General features: G+C 24.4%; 3 protein-coding genes across 3 annotated transcripts; all 3 read right to left on the reverse strand.

Moving 5' to 3' along the window:
• Positions 1 to 420: 420 nt before the first annotated feature.
• T551_00915 (uncharacterized protein) lies at positions 421 to 1,373 on the reverse strand (the record flags this gene model as incomplete). Its single annotated transcript, XM_018373179.1, has 5 exons — positions 421 to 730; positions 796 to 834; positions 876 to 1,157; positions 1,213 to 1,273; positions 1,313 to 1,373. 5 exons carry the CDS (start codon positions 1,371 to 1,373, stop codon positions 421 to 423), a joined length of 753 nt encoding a protein of 250 aa, XP_018230346.1.
• Positions 1,374 to 5,767: 4,394 nt separating this feature from the next.
• On the reverse strand, positions 5,768 to 7,011 carry T551_00916 (uncharacterized protein; the record flags this gene model as incomplete). The annotated part of the gene is made up of 5 exons (XM_018373180.1): positions 5,768 to 5,770; positions 5,812 to 6,321; positions 6,396 to 6,682; positions 6,732 to 6,822; positions 6,871 to 7,011. 5 exons carry the CDS (start codon positions 7,009 to 7,011, stop codon positions 5,768 to 5,770), a joined length of 1,032 nt encoding a protein of 343 aa, XP_018230347.1.
• Positions 7,012 to 7,515: 504 nt separating this feature from the next.
• On the reverse strand, positions 7,516 to 21,179 carry T551_00917 (dynein heavy chain; the record flags this gene model as incomplete). Its single annotated transcript, XM_018373181.1, has 17 exons — positions 7,516 to 7,577; positions 7,618 to 8,661; positions 8,706 to 11,784; positions 11,830 to 13,665; positions 13,725 to 14,184; positions 14,230 to 14,923; positions 14,970 to 16,293; positions 16,334 to 17,010; positions 17,051 to 17,684; positions 17,727 to 17,833; positions 17,874 to 18,207; positions 18,247 to 18,882; positions 18,925 to 19,988; positions 20,030 to 20,360; positions 20,406 to 20,530; positions 20,571 to 20,879; positions 20,927 to 21,179. 17 exons carry the CDS (start codon positions 21,177 to 21,179, stop codon positions 7,516 to 7,518), a joined length of 12,969 nt encoding a protein of 4,322 aa, XP_018230348.1.
• Positions 21,180 to 21,289: the final 110 nt, after the last annotated feature.

A 21,289-nucleotide genomic window follows, 5' to 3' on the forward strand; every position in this document is an offset into this window, starting at 1 on the left:
ATTTATTCTTACCATTAATAATATTGATGTATAGATTCCCAAATTCATTGATTTCATGAATTAATTGTACACAATGTTTATTAAGCATCATTATACAATTATTATTGTTTAATAAAATTTCCTTTAGTTTATCAACTAATTTATCTTCTAATTTTTTACAAATTTCATTTCTTTTATTATTTGCATTATTTCCATTACACTGGTCCTTTAAATTTAGATGGTTATTAAAATCCTTATATTTCTATTTTAGAACATAATCGTATCTATCTTTGATATTGCTATTAGAGTAATTTATAAATAAATGATATTAAAAGAATAATTATATCTCTTATGGAAGGCTTCTTAATATAAATACCATTTGTTATTAGTTTTTTATAAAGCTTTTCAAATCTATTTTCTCCATCAATGTAATTTCCAAGTTCATAGGGTTAAAATTCGAAACCGGAGGTCTATAAATGATTCCTTTTTTTCACATTTAGTTTTTAATTCATTGTAATTAAGTTTTTCTTGAGTTTCACAGTTCTTCCAGTAAAAATGGTATCGTTCAAGTAATGAAGCGCATATTTCAGTAGTATTTTTTTCGAATGCAATTTTTATTTCAGTTTTCAGGGAGTTGCATATCTCCTTTGTTTCTTTTTCCAATATTGTGCATATATAGATTAGATCAAAACATTTATACATAAGCTCGTCACTTTCTTGATTCAACTTTATATATATATTTTGAACTTTTCTATACATGTATTTTCAAGAGTATCTTCAAGTGCTCTCAAAAGAATTTCTTTGCTGTCTTATCACGCTTTTTTTGATAACATTTGTTCCTTAGTATACTGCACTCTATTAAAAGATTAGAACATGCTCCTTCCAGAAACAAACACTTTTGTTCATTTTCCCTGCAATCGTCATATGATGGAACGTATAATTTACTTAATTTTGTTTTAAAAATATTACAATTTTTCATAAGTTCATTTTTTAAATTTTTGCATTTCTCTTGTATTTTCGTGTTGTTTTTGCATATTCCTTTTATTTTTGGATGTACTTTGTCAAGATTTGGGTCAATTTCTTGTAAGCCTTTGCAATATTCTTTGAGTCCTGTTTCACATTTTCTGTCTTTATTATCTATGTCTTCTTTTAGAATTATAGCTAAAATATTTTCTTCGCTATACAAAAAATATATTAATTCTTTAAGTTTTTGACTATTCAAAGTCTTTATACCTTATTGAATCTAATAAATCTAATGATGATTTTAATAAAATTGATCTTCTATGAATATATTCTAAAAAAAATTAAAAGGAATGGAAAAAAAATAAAATACCAATGTTTTTTGAGAAAGTATGTCCTATACCAAGAAAGCCAGCTAATACAAATACTTTCATTTATAATGAGAATAATAAATAAAGATATACAAGAATATTTCACATTTGAATGAAAAATAGAAGATTATTCTAAAATGATAGAATACCGAAACGATAATTAATGGATATATAATAAATAAATAGATATATAATTGGCATTTTTATTACAGCTGTATGATTTATTTTCCTCATTAAGTTAATAGTTTATGTTTAGATTTTTATAAAAAAAATTTTCTAAAATATAATAAAATTCTTGAAAGATATAATTCTATTAGTCATATTTTTACGAATTTTATTTTCTAATGTTTTATTATCCTTTATTTTTTATTGCATTTTTATTTATACAAATATTGTTATTTTTTCTGCTTTGATTTCATTTTTTAAGTCTAGTTTCGCCTACTCTTTATAAGACATTTCTTAAAAGCACTATTTAGTTAAAATTTTTACTACTTACTTTTTATTTAAAACTATTTCATATTTTTATTTATTATTCATTTTTTATATCTGATTTAAATCAAAATAAAGTTATATAAATAATATTCTTTTATATTTTAAACTTTTTATTAATTCTTTCTATCTTAATTTAAATTGTAGAAGTATTCATTAAATAAATAATAATTTCCTTTGAAATTTATTTGTATTTTTAATTATTTCATTATCTTTTGATTTTAAAACTTTTACTTTTTTTTGTTATTTGTATAAGTTTTTTACATATTCTTTATATTAATAAATTTGAGCATGTTTTGATTATTATTCTTAAGATATTTTTATATTCTTGCTATAGATTTTTTTTTTAATCGTTTTTGAATTTTAAAAAAATTGTTATTTTTTATAAAAATTTAATTTTTCTTAGTCTTTAATACATCTATATTATACACGTTTTTTTAAAACTGGTACTTCTATTGATCTTTTACATAGTTATTATTTAAAAATATATTTCGTTTCGGAAATTTATGTATTTTAGTTTTTTCGGTTAGGTTTTTTAGTCTTTATATATTTTTTTTGTACTTAATGGTAGGTTAATAAGCTTTTTTTATGTATTATAGTGTATTTATAAAACTATTAAGTATATTTCTTTTGACTATTTAAAATATTCCTCTGAAATATAAAGAGTAGTCTGCTTTTGAAACTCAGATAATTTAAGAATGATATTAATTTATAAAAAAAACTGATATCATCATATTTTTTAAAAGAACTGATAAATTTCCAAAATAATCAAATAAATAAATTTATTTATATATTTACTTATATTTATATTTTTATAATCTCATTAAGAATGAAAAGATAATTTACTTTCTAAATCCTATTCAATTATAAAACGTTAATGCTTTAAAAACTATAACTTATTAATTTAATATTTATAACTTGATCATTTGATTTATTTTACAAAAATATTCAAATGAATTCTTTATTATAAATTATTATTAATTATAATTATTTCTAATACTCTTATTTCTCCTGTAATCATGTAAATTGGGTTCATTTTTTGAAATTTTTTTATTTTGAATAGATAATCTTTTGTGTAATATTAGGTAACATGTCTATTAGATTCTGATAAATGTATAAATATATAAATGCCAATAAATATGTGATCAACAAGCATATAATTCATGATTATGTAGTTAAACTTGATTTAATTGATGAACTTACAGTTGATGAATTCAGCATAATTAATAAATTTTGCATAATTAATGGATTTATTAATTTTAGTAATGATGATAGTTGTTATAGTTCCAAACTTAGATGTTGTTGACAACTTTAGTGATTTATACTCAGTAATAAAATTGTGATATATATAGTAAGTTTAATTCGATTACAAGAATTTACTATAGATGAATATATGAATAGTAAATTTTGATATTCCGTGTAGGATTAAAATTTGTAGATAAAAAACTATAGGTTTCTAATGTAAATTGACCGTATATTTTCTTTAAACGTTCTATCATGTATTTGTTTTGTAATATAATTTTTGATTTTTCTGCTAATTTTTATATACACTAAAAGTATTTGTTTCTTTGCTAAGTAACTTGATCTGATTATTAAATTTCTTAATCTAAAATACTTAGACTCTTTTTAAGTTTAAAAAACGTTAAACTAAAAGAGTATTTCCTAAGTATCTTATGATAAATGAAATAAAAATAATAATTATGGTTTATATAAATTTGGGAATTATTGTGAAAACAACATAATAAATAGTACGATAATCATTTACATTAAAGCTTTCCTTTAAGATGTATTGAAATGTTTTTTTTATTGGTATATATGTGAATCTTATTACTCTGTAAATAACATTTATTAAAATAGTAAAGACAATTATTTTTATTTCTTAGATTTGAGCATTTTTCTTTAAGTATATTTAGAATACAATCTTAATTTATTGCATTTTTTTTCAATTTTTTATAAACATTTATAAATATCATGGATAAATTTTACGATTATTACTTATAGAATATCAAATTTTTAGTATTTTAATAAACATAAGTTAAAAATTTATATGTTATTTTTAAAAACATTTATATAATATATGATTATTGTAATATATAAAACTGTTACATTTTTTCAAACATATTTTCTTGAACTCATTTGAAATTTAGTTGTATATTGAAAAATTGCAGCAGTTTTTACACCTTAAATTTTATATGTTCTTTTCTAAAACCAAGTATATAATTGTTTTTATGCTCAGTAATAAACAAGTACATATTTTTATAAATATTATTAATTTACTGAATAAATGAAATATTTACTAATAAAATAGTATTTTAATAAATATTTTTAAATTCATTTTTTAAAAGAGGAAAATATAAATATAGCAAAAACTTATTACATTTTCTAAATTTTTTTAAAATAGCAATAATTTTTAGTCTTAGTCTAGATTTAACCAAGAATAATACTTATTATTATCTAGCATATTATTGCATAAGGATTTAACATGTTCTAAATAAGTTTTAAAAAAACTTAATCTTTTTTTGCAATTTATATATCTATCTAATTTTTTAACTAAAAAAGCTGACAATTAAGATATTTAAAAAACTTAGTAATCTAGTAACATAAATGCTTAAAATATATAATTTTTTATAAACGCATTAAGTGTTATTTGAACAAATGAAATCTCAAAAAGATCACAGGAAATTGTATTTGTTATCTTCATAGAGGCATTTTTATAACAACATTCTTTTAATTTAGTAGAGTCTAAAACAAAATAACAACCATAACATTTTAGAAGACATGATATTTAAATTATTTTTTATAGATTAAGATTAACCTTAATTTTTATGATTCCTAGTTATTTATTTTTGTGTTTTTAAATTGGATTTACATAATTTATTTTTTTAAAATTTGTATCATTTTATATTAGATATAAAAAATAATACTAATAACAATTTTTATTAGATTATTTATATATTATTTTTAATGAAAATTAATATTCTATAATATAATTTAACTGTAAGAATGCAATGATGAGTTATTTATATTTTAATCTGTATTTTTCTAATATTGATATTAATCCTAAAATCGATGCTAATGAGTTTTATGATTTAAGTATTTTCAAAATCTATAGAGTTATAAAAAATTTTAAAAATATATTTTAAAATTAAACATAAATTTATAATTATTTTCTAAAAATATACAAGTTCTTAAAAAAAATTACTTTGAAAAATATAGCTGATATAAAATCTATGTTTAAATTTAAAGATTAAATTGATTTATTTTTAAAATGTTTAGATTTTTAAGTAAAATATTAAAGTTCTTATGTCTATTTATTAAATTTAATAAAATAAAGGTTATTTTTCAGATATTTAGAACTATAAGATAAATTAGATTTTAAAGGATAACTATTTATAATGTCTAATAATATAGAAATTTTTTAATTATATTTAATAAAATTTAAAATTGAATAATACTAATACTTAGAGAAAATAAATTATATTTTAATAAATCATAATTTTTTTTAAAAAACATCACATAAATTGAATTATATATAAGAAACTTAATATAATAATTTCATAATTAATTAGAATATATACAAATAACAATATAATAAATATTATAATTTATGTAATTATTTTTTACATAGTATAAATAAATTGTCTTAATCTTTAGAACTCAATTCTACAAGAATTGTAATCAAAGAACAGTTATATGTGAAAAAAAAATTCAAATTATTAAATAATTTTTCAAAATATAATAATCCTATAAATAAGAAAACTTTTAAAAATAAATATTTTTTCCTCATTTCAGAAATAATAAAAAATTGAATTATAATTTCAATTAAAAAATATAAAATTAGATATACTGCATGAAATTATAATATATAAAGTAACAGAAAATACAAATTTTTGTGATAATATAAAAGATTCAGTATTTATATAATTTAAAATAATTTTGTTGGATTTATGTGACTTAAAACTAATATATTACTATAATATCAGAAATAAAAAAATTATAAAAAAAGTATTACCAAAAAATATTCTACAATAGGTTTCCTAACAGGAGGAATAGAAGAGCCTTCTTGTTTAGCTGCTTCAAAAATTTTATATGATTTCTCAAGATTTTCATTAAGTTTCAAAATAGCTGCAACATTCCCACATCTATAACAATAATTCGGAGCTGACCATACTGTAACTATGGATCCAAAATCTGTATCTTTATTTTGAGTTAATGTAAACTCTGCTACTGGTTCTATATTCTTGCAATTTTCTTTATTAGTATTCTGGTCACCATTCATATTTGACTCTTGTGATGTATTATCAAACATAATTTTATAACCTTCCATAACGAGTTGATGAGCTCGTGCAATCATTTCAACTTGATTTATTCTACAAAACGATTTTACCACATCTCCGCCAAAAAGAAAACCAGCTCCTCTTGGAGAAACACTCCAACCAGAAATATTATCAGGATCCGACCAGAGAAGATCACACATAGGTCCTTCATGAGGAACTTCTTGTTTTCGATCAAGTAATCTTATCTAATAAGTATAAAATTAATAAAAATACTATATCAACAATAATAAAAAAACAAAGCACTGAAATTATAAAATACCTGATCTATTGTAGTAATACTAGGACTTAAGCCACCATGAACACAAAAAATTTTGCCATCAACTATTGCTGCTAAAGATAAATAATCAAAAATCTCTGTACAATAACGCCAAACATTAGTATTTCCATATTTACGTATACATTCATCATAAAACCCATAAACTTGAGTAATTTGTCGTGACTCATGATTACCTCGAATTAAAGTAATACGATCTGGATATCGAACTTTAAAAGATAATAACAGTAAAAATGTTTCTATTGAATTAAAACCCCTGTCTACAAAGTCTCCTTGGAAACATTAGTATATACCTATATAGAAAATATTACTATAATCTACCCATAAATATATAATTAGTATCTGGGCACATACCGCCAACTTTAAATAGCTCCATAAGATCATGAAATTGCCCATGAATATCACCACATATCTAAAGAAAATAATTACATTTAGAAAAACAATTCTATTGATTTTTTACTGTCACTGGTGAATCTATCCATTGAACATTTGCTTCTTCTATTAGAATTTCTCGTGCTTTATAACATAAAACTTGAACTTGAGACTCAGAAATTAAATTACAGCTTTTTAACCGTTCTATTCCTTGGTCTAACTCACTCATAATTCATAATAATTGTCTTAAAATTAGTTTTTAATGTTATTTTTTAAAAAAATGCCATAAATAATAAAAATCTTTAATTAAAAAATAATTTTTATTATTCGAATATTATAAAAACTTAATAATCTAATTTTTTCATTATGAATAAATGAATTTAATTAAAATTATAATAATTTGATATTAATGAAAGACTAATTTAATGAACAAATATATATATTAAAAAAATAAATAAAAAATACAAATTAAAAAATAATTAAATCTAAAATATTTTAAGATAAATAAATTCAAGATTTTTAAAATTTATCTAAAATCATATAAATTTTATCATTTTAAAGGTTTATATTATTTATGAATTTATTTATTTAATTTATAAAAAATAAAATGATATACAATTTTAAAATTGAAAATTTAAAAGAATTTATAAGATTAAATATCTAAATCTAAAATAAATATTTAAATAAAGATATTATATAAATAATTATTAGATACCTGTATTAGATATTAGTGTTATAATTTTAACTCTTTTAATTCATTTATTATAATTCTGAGATTATTAAGCATTTCTTTTCCTAAAAAAATTAATTAATAATAAATATAATATAAAAATACCTTGAGAAAGAAAAATTACTTTTTCCGCATACTCAGGTAATCCTAACCACATTGGAGGTTCTCTTTCAGGCAAATCACGTATCCAATTAAGAAATTCATCTCTTCTTAAACAATCAGGAGCAACAAGACTATTTTCAACAAGTTGGTAATCAAAATCAAAAGACTGAGGTATAAATATATTTTGAATCATTTTACTAAGTAATCTTAAATCTTTATCATCGTCAATTTTAGTACCATAAATAGATTCATATAAAAGAAAACGAATAGCTTCCCATGGTATTTTTTCTGGAGATATATTTGAACGACCTTGTGCTAAATTTATAACCAGATTATTTATCATCCATATACCAGACTCAAAATCAGATTCATTAAACTCATATAATTTAGACCACCCTAATGGAACATAACGTAATCGTTCCTGTACTAGTGCGTGAAACCATGAAAGTAAAAAGTATAAACGGGTTTTCTCAAGAGGTCCATTATTAAAATATGATACAGGAATTGACTCAAATGTATCTAACATGTTTGCCTTAATTCCTGGTGGAGGTTCAAACATTAGTATTCGAGACATTCTGAGAAGATTTACTGGAGCTTTTTTCAAACTTATTTCCATTGTAATAAATAAACGAAAATTTGAATGATGTTTAAGACTTTGTAATTTCTTTTCAAGATAATCTAGCCAAGAAGATGTCAAATGAACATTTTTTAAAAGGACCCATGTGCCTTTTTGACTAGCTAATGTTATTTCCCTGTCAGCTTGAGAAAGACCTTCTATTGATCCCATAGCTATAGATTGACAATCAACAGATATTTGATTAACAAAATTTTCAATTTTATGGCTAACATCATATCCAGGAACAGAGCATAAAATAATTGGAATCTGAGATGTTACTTCATTTTCAATAAGAAATTTAATATCATATGAAATTTGAGAAAAAATATTTTCATTAAAAATATCATTTATAAACTTCTCAATAGCAGGGACCAAACGATCCATTCTGAACATTTTAATAACAAGCAATTGACGAACTTTATTATTTAATTCTAAAAAATTAACTAATTATTCAAATAAAAATAATTTATCTTACCCTCTTCACAATATTCCCATAATACAGGTACATTATCTTCAGCCTTCTCTGTAGTTAAAAAAAAGTTAAATGCTTTTAAATCTTTATCAATATATTTATCAATATCATTAAAATATGGAATTTCCAATTTTTTAATATCAATATTAGATAAAGTTTCAGAAAAATCATTTTCAGGTATTTCATGACTAAATAATAATTCAAAAGCATGGTTATCGAATCCTTTAATTTCCTTTGTTAAAATTACAAGCCTTGAAAGTAATAGACCAAAAAGCACATGATGTTTATGTAACAACGCTCTGGAAACTTTCTTAAATGTAGTTAATATTATATCTTGTGAAAGAATTTGAATTCTTTTAGAAAAATCGGTTTCTTTTTTCAGATTCTCGTTATTGTTCAGAACATTATGAAAAATATTTTGAAAAAATAACAAAGAAAAATTATAATACGGACATATTGAAGCCAATTGTTCCATTATTTCAAATATTGAGCTGCATAAAGATACTACAGATTTATATGATAATGTTATCTGTTCAATTTCATGAATAATTTCTTCAGTTTCTAAAGCCCTTTCAGAAATTTCAGATGCCTCTTTTTTTAAATCTTCTAATGTTTGTAAAACACTATCATCGTCAAGAATGTTTCCTTGAGATTCATTAAGAATATTAAGAAGATTTTTTTCAAGATGTGTAAGACGTAACCTAAATTTGTTCTGAAGTTTAGCTAAATTATCTCTTCGTTCATTAACTTCAGGCCTTTCAGAACAAAGTATTCTATTCAAGCATTGAGATTGAAGATTACTACTAGTTATAGTAAAATTGATAAATGTAACTCTACTAGAGATTTCAGGTCCAAAATTTATTGAAGGATTTTTTGTTAATAAAAATAACTTAAATGTAGAAGAAAAGTCAATATCGTGCTTTCCAAGCTGAATTAATACTCTTCCATCAGCTCTTTGATATTCTTTGTTAAGAATTGGATTTAATATTGGATCCAAATATTCCGCATCTTGAATTAAAATAGAATTTCCAAATCTTAGTGCGCTTTCTAAATGTTTTATAAATGTATTATCTAAAAAACTTGTTACAGTTAATTTTCTTTCCTTAAAACTCCTAGTTAAATATTCAATAACACAATTAGAAGGATCAATAATTAAAGGATATCGATAACATCGTTTCAAAATTAATGCATTTTCAATACAAAGTTCATCTGATGGTAACAAATTATCTATCCATTCCGATTTCTCGTCTATGGTAACAAGATATTCAGAAATAAAGTTATTTTTTTTCATATTAATTTTTAATGATTGAAGTTGAGCTCTCCATATTTTTTGAATATCTAATCGTACTTGCTGATCATATATGCCAAGATATGCTAAAAAAGCAGACGAAAGTAACACATCACCAGCCAAAGTATCAATTTGATCATCAAATGATTGACTTTCTAGTTCCCAGCGGTTACGCTCAGAAGAAAGACTATTTAAAAGTTTCAAACTTCTATCTACTTTTTGTTGCACATGACTCATCTCTGATTTAATAATTTGCGTATCACTAATAAGAGTTGCATATTCGTCTTTATACAACAAAATATTTTTTTCAAGTTCTTGAATAGTAACAATTATATTTTCAATTTCTGTCTTATTTTCATAAACTTGTGCTTCAAGATGACCAACTTCTTCACGCAATGGTGCTATTTTCTCGAGAATAGCTGAATAATTTACTTGAGCACATACCCATAATACTAATGGACCACACGCTTTACTAGCATGATTTACTACATCAAATGTAAAGTTAGGATTTGAGATATAAGATGTCTGCATTTTTATTCTCAACTGTTTTGACATATGTTTATCGTTATCATAATTCAATATATTTGATATAAAATCATCTCTTCTTATTATTCCTTGAACTGTCTTCCAATTATCAAATTTCTGACCAAGAAGAGTACAAACAGATTCCATAGTAAGCTTAACAACTTCAGGAGGATTAGTCATAGATCTTACTTCAGTTAAATGTTGTTTTTTAATATCACCAACAAAACGCCGTGCTTCTGCCACTGCTGATTCTACTTTAGCTAAATCATCAATCACTATTTTTTTTCGAGCATTAATTTTTTCTTCTTGAATATAAAGAGATTCTTGAATTTCTAAAGAAATTATTTTTTTCTGTTCAGCTTCTTTTTGATCTTCAACAATCCGTTTAAGTTTATCATTGGCTTGTTTATTTTTAATTTCCAGTTGTTCCTGTTTTTTTGCTAGCTCACATTTTAATTCTAAAACTTTATTAACTGTATTTTGAAGTTTTTCAGTACCAGAATTTAAATGCCGTTGTTGATCTTCTAATTCTTCTCTTTTTTCTAAATAAAGTTGAACAAAATGTTGTACAAAATCAATAAAATGTCTAGGAGTTAAATATATTTTAATATTAGATTTCAAAAAATTTTGATTAAGTTTTTGTATTGAATAATGAATAAAAACAATAGAATCAAGAATAGCTTCACGATAAGTAAATGAACCTTGTATATAAATAGTAGGAGGGTTTGGAGGAGGGACATAATTTAATTTCTCTAAATCTAAAGAAGAAGTAAGTTCACTAGCGATTTGATAAAATGCTTGCATAGGCCAATTTCCGAACCAATTTATAACACAACGATTAAATAAAGCAGGAGATGCAGATACTTTTTCTGATAATCCTTCATTCAAAGGGTTCATTGTAAATACTACATGGAGATTTTTAGAAATTTGTTGAGAAAACCAACTATAAAGCTCATCTTGGGAATCCAAAAGAAGACCTTCTTTTTGTGTAGCTTCTTTACAACTCGAAATAAGTGAAGTAAATTCTTCGCCTTCAAAAAGACCGGCAATTTCTGAATTCGCAAGTAAAGTATTTATTCGTTCCAAAAAAGATGTAGTAAGTATATTCGATTCATCAAGAATAAAACATATTTTTTCTCCTTTACATCCAACTCGCAGCAAAATATGTTTCAAATCATTATCAAAGTCATTAGAAGAATATTTGGAATGAATTTTGAGTTGAAATGTTTTTAAACCATTAATCCAAGCAACAAACCGGGACAATATTGTCTATAATTTATTATACAAAAAAATGATTCTATAAATACTACTCACTTTTCCAGAACCACTAATTCCGATGAAGATTAAATGACCTTGAGATTGATTAAATACTCTATCAATACGAAGAAGATGATCCAAAACATCATCAAATAGAATTAATGGAGCATCAACTTCTTCTTCACAAAAAGTTTTTAAACGTGCTTGAACATAGTCATGAAGAGATTCTTTACTTACAGGTAAGTAATCTTTGGAAAGCCAATTTGAATACAATAACGGCCCATTAAAAGTAGAATCTAATAAATTGGGAAAATATTCTAAAATTGTTTTCTTGCAAGTATCTTCCATCCATTGTTTTTCGTGATCATTAACTAAACGATCCTGAAACAGTCTTAATGATTCATGAAACCATAAGCGAGCAAATTCATGTAAACTTAAAATTTCTAAAGGAAATATCATTTCATATATATTACGAATCCAGCGTGTAAGTTCTCGTGGACTATAAACATAATGTACATAAGTAGTTGGTGTAAATTTTTGCTTTAATAAAAGATAAAAATCAATCATCGCATATGTAAATTCTTTATAGTAGCTTCTTAAATTAGGCATACACTTTAATATTGTTTTATTAAAGGTCCTGTATATCTGTATAAGAGATGCTTTCTCAGGATAATCAATCATTATAACAAAAGAATGCCGTAAAAACCTGTTACTAAAAACAACTCTTCCAACATCACTTGGAGGATTACAAGCACCTACGAATTGTATTCTTTCTAGTTTAATCCAAGCCTTAACTTTAGAACTCCAAAATTTTCCATACTCAATTAATTGACGTAAAAAATAAATAACCCTTTGAGTACCATAAGCATCAGGAATAGGCAAATTAATTTCATCACAAAAAACTATAAGCCAACGACCCAGAGATTTAGGTCTCATAATAACTTCATGAACAGTTTTTATATATTCGCAATTTTGTTCTAAAGTTTTAATAATTAAATCAGAATTTGTAGTGCTAGAAAAGTTAAGCGTCAATGCATCTATATTAGGCAATTTTTGTAACACATTCAATAACATCATTGTTTTTCCAGAACCAGGAGGACCACATAATATAAAAAATTTATGTTCAATTAGACATAAATAGATTAATGCTTCATGTCGAAGTATATCAACTGTTGGAATAATAAAATCAAACTTAAAAAGTGAATGAATATCAATTTCAATAGTAGGCACTTTTGTTTCCCATAGTTCCCAGTTCCCATATGGCAATGATACATCATAATCAAGCAAATATTTGTTATTAGAAAAAGCTGGAAGTTCAACAGTAGTAAATTGAATTATAAAATTTTCAAATTTCTGTCTTTCAACAAATTTACAATCCCCAGAAAAGCTCCATATAATGTATAACAATATTTTTTTTGACATATAAGCCTCAATATTTTGATTAGTTAGAGGGAATTCTTCATTGTGAGAATTATATCTCGCCAATTCTTTGCAAGTTGCGTTTATTAATGTGAATAAAGAATTTAAAGATCTTATCATAATAAAATCCATTATATGATCTAATTTTTGAGCATATTCAACTGCTTGTATAATAAGTCCATTTCTTAAAAAAAATGCATCTAAAATATCTGCAACAATTTTTTGAATATCAAGTAAATTTGTAAGATTAACAGAGAATGAACTATCATCCTCAATCTTTTCAAAGGCTGTAAAACGCAAAGAATTTAGATAACTATATAAAATCATATTTGGTTTGATAGTTTCTTGATCGAACCAAATCATGCCACATCTACTTACTGTTGCAGGTGTTGCATATTTTAAAGTTTCTGTTTCAAAAAGAATTCTCACGTTATTAGGAACATTTAAACGCTCACCATTTGGTAAAGTTAAAAGCTTGTTATCATCTAATATACTAAAAACATTAAAAAATATATAATCAATAATTAATATACTTTCCTATTCAAATTTTCAGCCCATTCTGGGTCAATATCACCATCAAAAATAATCCAATGTTTTTTCAATTGTTCTCTGTGTAAATTATTGACTATTTTTCTAATAATATTAGTGAATAAACCATCAGTCCATTCCCGAGTTATAGGATCAAGACTTCCATAAAGAACTTCTTTAGAAAAAACTTTAGGATCTATAATATGATATACAAATTCTATTCCAGTAAGAGTTTCCAAACTTTTTAATAAAATAGTCCAAACTTTTGATTTTCCTGTCCCTGAAGAGCCAACCATTATTACACCATAATGAATAGACTGAATTTGATATAATTGTAAAATTTTTATTATCCAGTCATCACTAAGAAGCAGCTTTTCAGCTGTAGAAACCTTTTTAATTTTTTCTTCTAATTCATTAAGGTTTGTTGGAATATAATTTATATTTGGAAATAACTCTTTCTCTATTCTATTTAAAAGTTAACTAAATAAATATTAAAATTATATATTATACTCTAATAAATTTTGCATGTCACTTTTTATTAGTCTTGGCAATATTGTTTCCTTTAAACTTTGAACTATAATTTCAGTTTCTAGTGCATCTTTAAAAACATTATTTTCTTTTTTCCTCTGATTTAACAATCTTTTAAGATTTCCAGAAGTAATTAGAACATCTTTTAATGCTCTGAGTCCAAAGTCATAATGAGGTTGAAAAGATAGTTTAGTACTACATCTTTCAAAAAAAGGTACAATACTAGATGCAAGTTCTTTAGCCATTAAAAATCCTTGAGAATATAATGTAACTTGAGCAATCATTTCTTTATCAGGACGTGTCATGCATATACTTCTAAAAAGTTTCTTTAAATTTTCTGGAAGATTTGATCTCCCTGCATATCCAGGGTTCATAGTTACAAAAATACCTGTTTCTGGGTGTACTTTGATTTTTTTGTTAACCAATTCAATCTGAATATGATTATTTTCTTCATTATTCTTTAAAGCTGATTGGATAATTTGAATTTGTTGTGAAATTGCACTAAGAATTTTTTCTTCTAAACGATTAAATTCATCAAAACAACACCAAGCACCGATTTGACAAATACCAAGAAGTATTCTTCCTATTGCTTGAAAATCAAATGTATCATCACAACAAAATACTTGCACAAATTTTCCTAAATGAGCACCTAATGCTTTTACAGATTCTGTTTTTCCTATAATATAATTAACACGAAAAAATAAAATAAAATATTTAAGTACCAGTTCCAGCTGGACCAAAAGGCGATCCACCAAGTCTTTGTTTTAAAGCTTGAGTAAGAGTAAGAAAGCATTTATCATTTAAAGGAGTCTGAACTAATTTATCTGGTATACCAAGATATTCAAATCCATAGTTAAAACTAACATTCCCTATTAAAACTTGAAGACTTCTTATATTAGTTTTGTCTTTAAAGCTAAATCTCATTTGATATTCCCATTTAAATTTTTTTGAAGAAATATTTTCTTTTAATAACATATTTATTATGCTTCTTTGATAAACTAGACATGTAATTAAATTTTCTGATTTTTTACGTTGTATAATATTAATATCATGAACTACCAAGGTTGAAAGTACGCTTAAAAAAATATCAATCCAAGATAAATTATGTTTTAATAGATTTTCATCATAAACAGTCGAATCAAATAAAGCAGTTTCCATATTTTCAGTCCAAATAATTTGTAATGCAAGAACAATAATTTGTGCTGGATATTTATCAAAAAAATTAAGTAAATGAGAATCATTTAAATTGATACTTTCATAAAGATTCTTGAAATCATTTATAGCAAGTACTAGTAAACCAGCAAGTGTATTTTTAACTTGATTGTCCAATAAAGTTAACCATTCATTAATTTTTGAAGTTTTAGATAAATCTATAGGATTTTCTAAAAAAACTGTTTCACCTTCTTTAGATGAAAATCCTCTAATTATAACCGAATCATTATCTAAAATTAAACTGTATAACCCAGAAAACATTTTGGAAAAATGTTTTTGAATCCTTTTAATATCGTTACTGTTTCCAATCATTTCTAACAAATCTTCATCACCAATAAAATAAAATCGGGGGAATAAAGCTCGCTCTTTTTCTAAATATTCACTAAGAGCCTTTTGTATTTTCTGAAGTAAATCCAATAACCTTTCCATAGACTTATCAATATTCGGAATAGATAATATATCAAGTATAAAAGAAGACTTATAAACTCTTTTCATTATTGTAAGAAATTCAGAACTTATATTTTCAAATCTTTGTGATTCTATAGGTAATAAATGTTTAATATCAGTATTCCCCGAGAAAATTCCTTCCAAATATACCCATTGTCTTTGAACATCTGCCCATAAATCAAATAAGATATGTACTTTATTAAGACGATATTCCCAAGATGATGCCTCTTCTTGAAATATTTTATAATATGGGGAATTTTTCATAGCTGAAAAAGAATTAAGATCATCAATGCATTTTGTAAAAAGTTCATCCCAATTACAAATTAATTTACATATATTTCGATAGTTAAGTAAATTTAAAGAATAATTTGACCATGTTTCACGAACCTAAAAATATTAAAACATAAATAATTATATTAAAAAATACATTTTTTATAAACTCTTCTAATGCCATCTCTCCTTGAGCATCTGATATAATATTCATAATAATATTTTTATTGGTTACAAGATCTAATTTCCAAACATCGCCTATAGTAAGAGAGATTGGAATAATATGTTCTTGAGGCCTAAGAAGCTTAAAAAGTTTTTCCCAGTGTCTTTCTTTTATAGACTGTGCTTTAAGTTCTGATATGAGATAATTGACTTTGATATATTGACGAAGTAAATTTTGCATATGTTCAAAAGGTATATATTGTCTGATTGAACTAGGCATTTCTTTCGCAATATTTAACAAATTGTCTAAAGATTGCCGAATTTTCCTAGGGACAACAAGACTCCAAGGAGTTTCCATTAATTCATTTAATGATTTCCAAAGAGTATTAATAGCAGACCATACCGACTTAAAATCCATCACTTCTTCTAAAACAGTATGAAGATGATTATCTGAAGTATTATTAAGGCTAAGAGCTTCTTTGGCTTTTATAATAGAATTTCTTTCATCAACTAGCAAGTTAATTTTTGATTCAAATTCAGAAAGCATGTTAAACACTAATAAAGGATCAAGATTGCCTGAAACAGGTTTTCGTTCATTCCAATCATCAATAATTAAAGATATTTTTGACGAAATAATTTGATCTTCTGTAATTATTTTTGTTTTTAAAATATCTAAAAATAGTTAAAAATATAAACGTATTAATTTATATACCAATTTGATCTATTACAAGTGCGCATTTCCGATTTAATATATCAGATAACATTCCCCATTCGCCTTCAATCTGGTCAATATAAAGCCAGTCACTACCAAAATGATATCTTTGTCTAGATAAAACTGTTTGTCCTTGTTGATATAATGAGATTAATTCTTTATGTTTCTTTATTTGTTCTTTACATTGCTGAACAGTAGTAATAAAAGAAATAGTCTTTTCTATTGAACCTTCAAGAGATTGTGATTCTAAATTATGTCTCATTTTAGTCATTTGGGAATAAAATTCTTTCATATTTTCACATAGTTGACTAGAAAATTTATTTAATATATCCTTCTGCCAAGAATCATATTTAGAATTTATTTTATTTTGAACTTGTTCATAATCTACAACTAAGACCCCAAAAGAACGTGAAGTTTCAGCTGTATCAAAAGTAGAACGAGATTTCCATACTTCTCGTAAAATCTGTAACCATTTTGTTAGATCATTTCCAAGAAGAGTAGAGATATGATCCAAGTGTAAATCCCAGAGTGATTGAAATTGAAACCACTTTTCAATATAAATATTTATTTCGTTGTGGACTTTAAGAATGGATGAATAAACATTGGATAAATAAGAGCTTTCTATTCTTGAGAGCTAATATATATTAATATTAATTGAATAGAATATATGCTTTACTAAATATTTATACGTAGGTATTTCTATATTTTGATCAGCTAGAGAATTAAGATTAATATTTATTTGATATCGAAAAGCAGTAATTTTTTTCTGTTTACATACAATATCTATAAATTCAGTTTGTTGTCCAAGATATCATGTTTTTACCTATCCAATTATGAAAATGTTTGAACCAATGTAATTTAGATTTTTCAATAGAAGGTTGTAGAAACATTAAGTTATTACGAATATGTATCTTGTAAGTAAATTGTTCGAATTCAGGAAGTATATGATTATTAGATTCGATAGAATAAAAATTTATATAATTTATTTGCTCTTTTTCAGAACCTAGACTATTTATTTCTTTAAATGAAGTAAATTTTTTAACCCATAATTGAGAAGACTGAATGATTCGTTCTATTAATATATTTTCAATTTTACGGTTAAGATTATCGACCCAAAAATTTAAATTAGAAAAGCTTTCAAAGTTTAAGCGATCAACCTAAAATATTAATATTTTTTATAAAAATAAAAATACTACTTCTTTCTGAATATTCTCAAGAATAAAACTAAATGATTCCTGACTATAAACACATGTGTTTAATTCTTTTAATTCATTGAGGATGATATTGTATGAATTAAATAAAATATTTGTTTTTTCATTCAATGTTGAAACTGATAAAGAAAAATCGCGTACAAAAAGAACATAGCGGCTTTCACGTTGAGTATTATTATATTTTTCGATATTAATATTAGAATAATCCAATGTTCGTATATGACTATCATATGAATAAATGAAAGATTCCCAATTTAAATTCATTCCTTTTGATATAAAATTTTGTATATCATTTTGATATTCAGCAAGCAAGATAGAAATATCATTTATATCGGATATTTTTTCATTAATTTGAATATAATTTCGAATAGTTTCTATAAGACTTATAATATATGGATAAAGCCTTTTAACTTCTTTTGAAATGCTATTTATAGAATGGGGTATTGAGAAATTTAACCATTGAAGATTTCGAACTTCTTTGAACAACATAATAATTTGGTGATCAAAATTGAGTTTTAGCTCTAATTTATTACCTAATGTACGATTCTGAACTATTTTAAGCAATTTTCCACTTATAGATAAATTTTTCCGTGTGACATCTTGAAGCCATGCTTCATAAATCTAAAAGGATAAAAATTGTGCTATAAATTTAAATAAGTATACCTGACGAGCATTAAGCTTTTTTTTGAACACTGTACTATCTGCTTGCAACTTTTGAGCCTCTGCATACAATTCCCAGCCTTTTCCAAGAACATTTTCAACATTTTTCATGTATGTATCTAATTGTCGCTCAATTTGTTTTATCCAAATAATGGCTCCCGAAATTGGGGGAATATCACGCAATTGTGCCACCAAATATGACTCTGAATTGCTATACTGCATTTTAAATCGATTATGCAAATTAGCTATATCAGATTTCACATTATTAATAAGTTGTGTTTGATATTCTTGTATAGCACCACGAATTTTTGGTCTAATAAATAATGGATTAAACTTGGAAAAAACCATAAACATTTCATTTGCAGTTTTTGTAGTACCTAATCTATCTCTTAATTTATTTATAATAATATTTTCAATTCTAGAAATTCGATCATTATAATTATTTTCAGAAAGTACCCATAATCTTGTGCCTTCTGGAGAAATATCCAATACATCAACTGCATTTAGAAGAGAATATGCTTCTGAAATTTCATTCATAATATTTATATCAGTAACTTCATCAAATCCTGAATATTTTTTATCAGAAGACAATTTAGATGTTTCTAAAACATTAATAATTGTGCTTCGTAATTGTTCATGTCCCTGTCTAAATGTTTTTATATATGCTAATCTTTCTTGCGTTTTAATATGTTGTGAAATAATTTTTATAGGAATAAACTTTTCGCTGCGTTTACGAGTGACTTCTCTTGCCATATTTGTAAATTCTTTCAAATGGTCATCCCATGTTTGAAAAACTTCGTCTGTCAATTTCATTAATTTTTTGAAATATGTATACTCAAGGTGCATTAACTTTTGACTACCAAGTAAACTTTGAATACGAGTATTTAAATCAGAAGAAATAGCTTCTACCAAAGGCAAAACTCTACGAATTGGATAAGGACAAATTCTAAGTTTTTTATTAAGATGATTAAATATTTGGATAACCGCTTTTTGGACTTTATCTAATGATGTTGCTGTTAAAAGTTCGTTTAAAGGAAATTCTCTCATTAACTGGTTATATTTGCAAACTTTAATTGATTAGAAGTTAAATCATTAAATAAAATTGTACCTTTTTCAGTAGTCTCTTTTAAACCTGTATCAGCAGTAAAACTAACAGTAGTATGAAATCGTTTAGCTTGTTTTAAAATTTCTAATGTCAAAACAATACCATCACTTTTAAGTTGTTTTTCAATATTTTCCAAAGAGGTTTCCATATTTAACCAAAAATTAATTTCTTGTAATGCTGTGCCAGAAGTAGGATCATGTGAAATTTTTGTAATTGTTTGGATTGATTTAATCCAAAAATTAACATTTGACTGAAGACTATTAAGAAATGCTGTATCTGTTAAAAGATTGCTTGGAAAAAATTGTATTGAAGGTTGTATATTTTGTTTTTGAGACTATATAAATTAAGAAAAAAATAATATAAAGAAATACCTAAATACTTCAGTGATAAATTTTTCTATTTCTGGATGAATAGTTAAGGACATTTTCGGTATTTCAATATTTTGTTGTAAATTTAATAAGGAGAGTTCTAATTCAACAATCTTCTTTTTTATTGCAGAAAATCCTAATTTCTTAATAATATATATATATTATAAAGGATTAACCTGATCTATAATCAGCTTCCAATGATTTTGTGCTATCAAACATTTTGTCTTTTTCTTTTACAAATGCATCGAAATAAGGTGAAAGAGCAGAATGAATTAATGTATATAAGGCTTCATAAGGTATCATAGACGTAGATGATCTTTCTTCTTGGAACCACAAAGGAATATTAAGTATTTGAAGTTGATCTTGAAGCATTATTGCTGGATTAAGCTGTTTGGAAGACTTGATTAATGCAAGTATTGCTACTGTTTGTGTAGATGGAGATAATTCTAAATTAAGATAATAATTATATGAAGCATTATTATTGTCTATTTTTTTAAGATTAAAAAAAATTGTATGTTTTAATGAACGTTACCTATATTATCTATTAAATTTTTAACATCTTTCACAATATAAAGCACAGTTAATGTTGTATCTGAAACAAATTTTGCACATTTCTGTAAACAATCATTAGATGTTATAATATATTCATTTATATCGTGTTCATTTGCATCTAAAATTACTTCAACAAGATTAGATATAAAGTTAATTAGCACTTTTAAATCAAAAGTTGGAATATAAGTAGAATCATCTAATGAAATAGAAGATATAATATGCTCAGTTGACATGCCAAAATGCGTATTTTACAAACAAAATCAAATATTTAATACTCGTATCTAAATATTTAATCTAAGAAACATGAGATTTTCTAAAATTTACATAACGTTAAAACAGGGAT

The sequence above is a fragment of the Pneumocystis jirovecii genome, assembly GCF_001477535.1.
Source record: "Pneumocystis jirovecii RU7 chromosome Unknown supercont1.4, whole genome shotgun sequence".
NCBI classification, from domain to species: Eukaryota; Fungi; Ascomycota; class Pneumocystomycetes; order Pneumocystales; family Pneumocystaceae; genus Pneumocystis; species Pneumocystis jirovecii.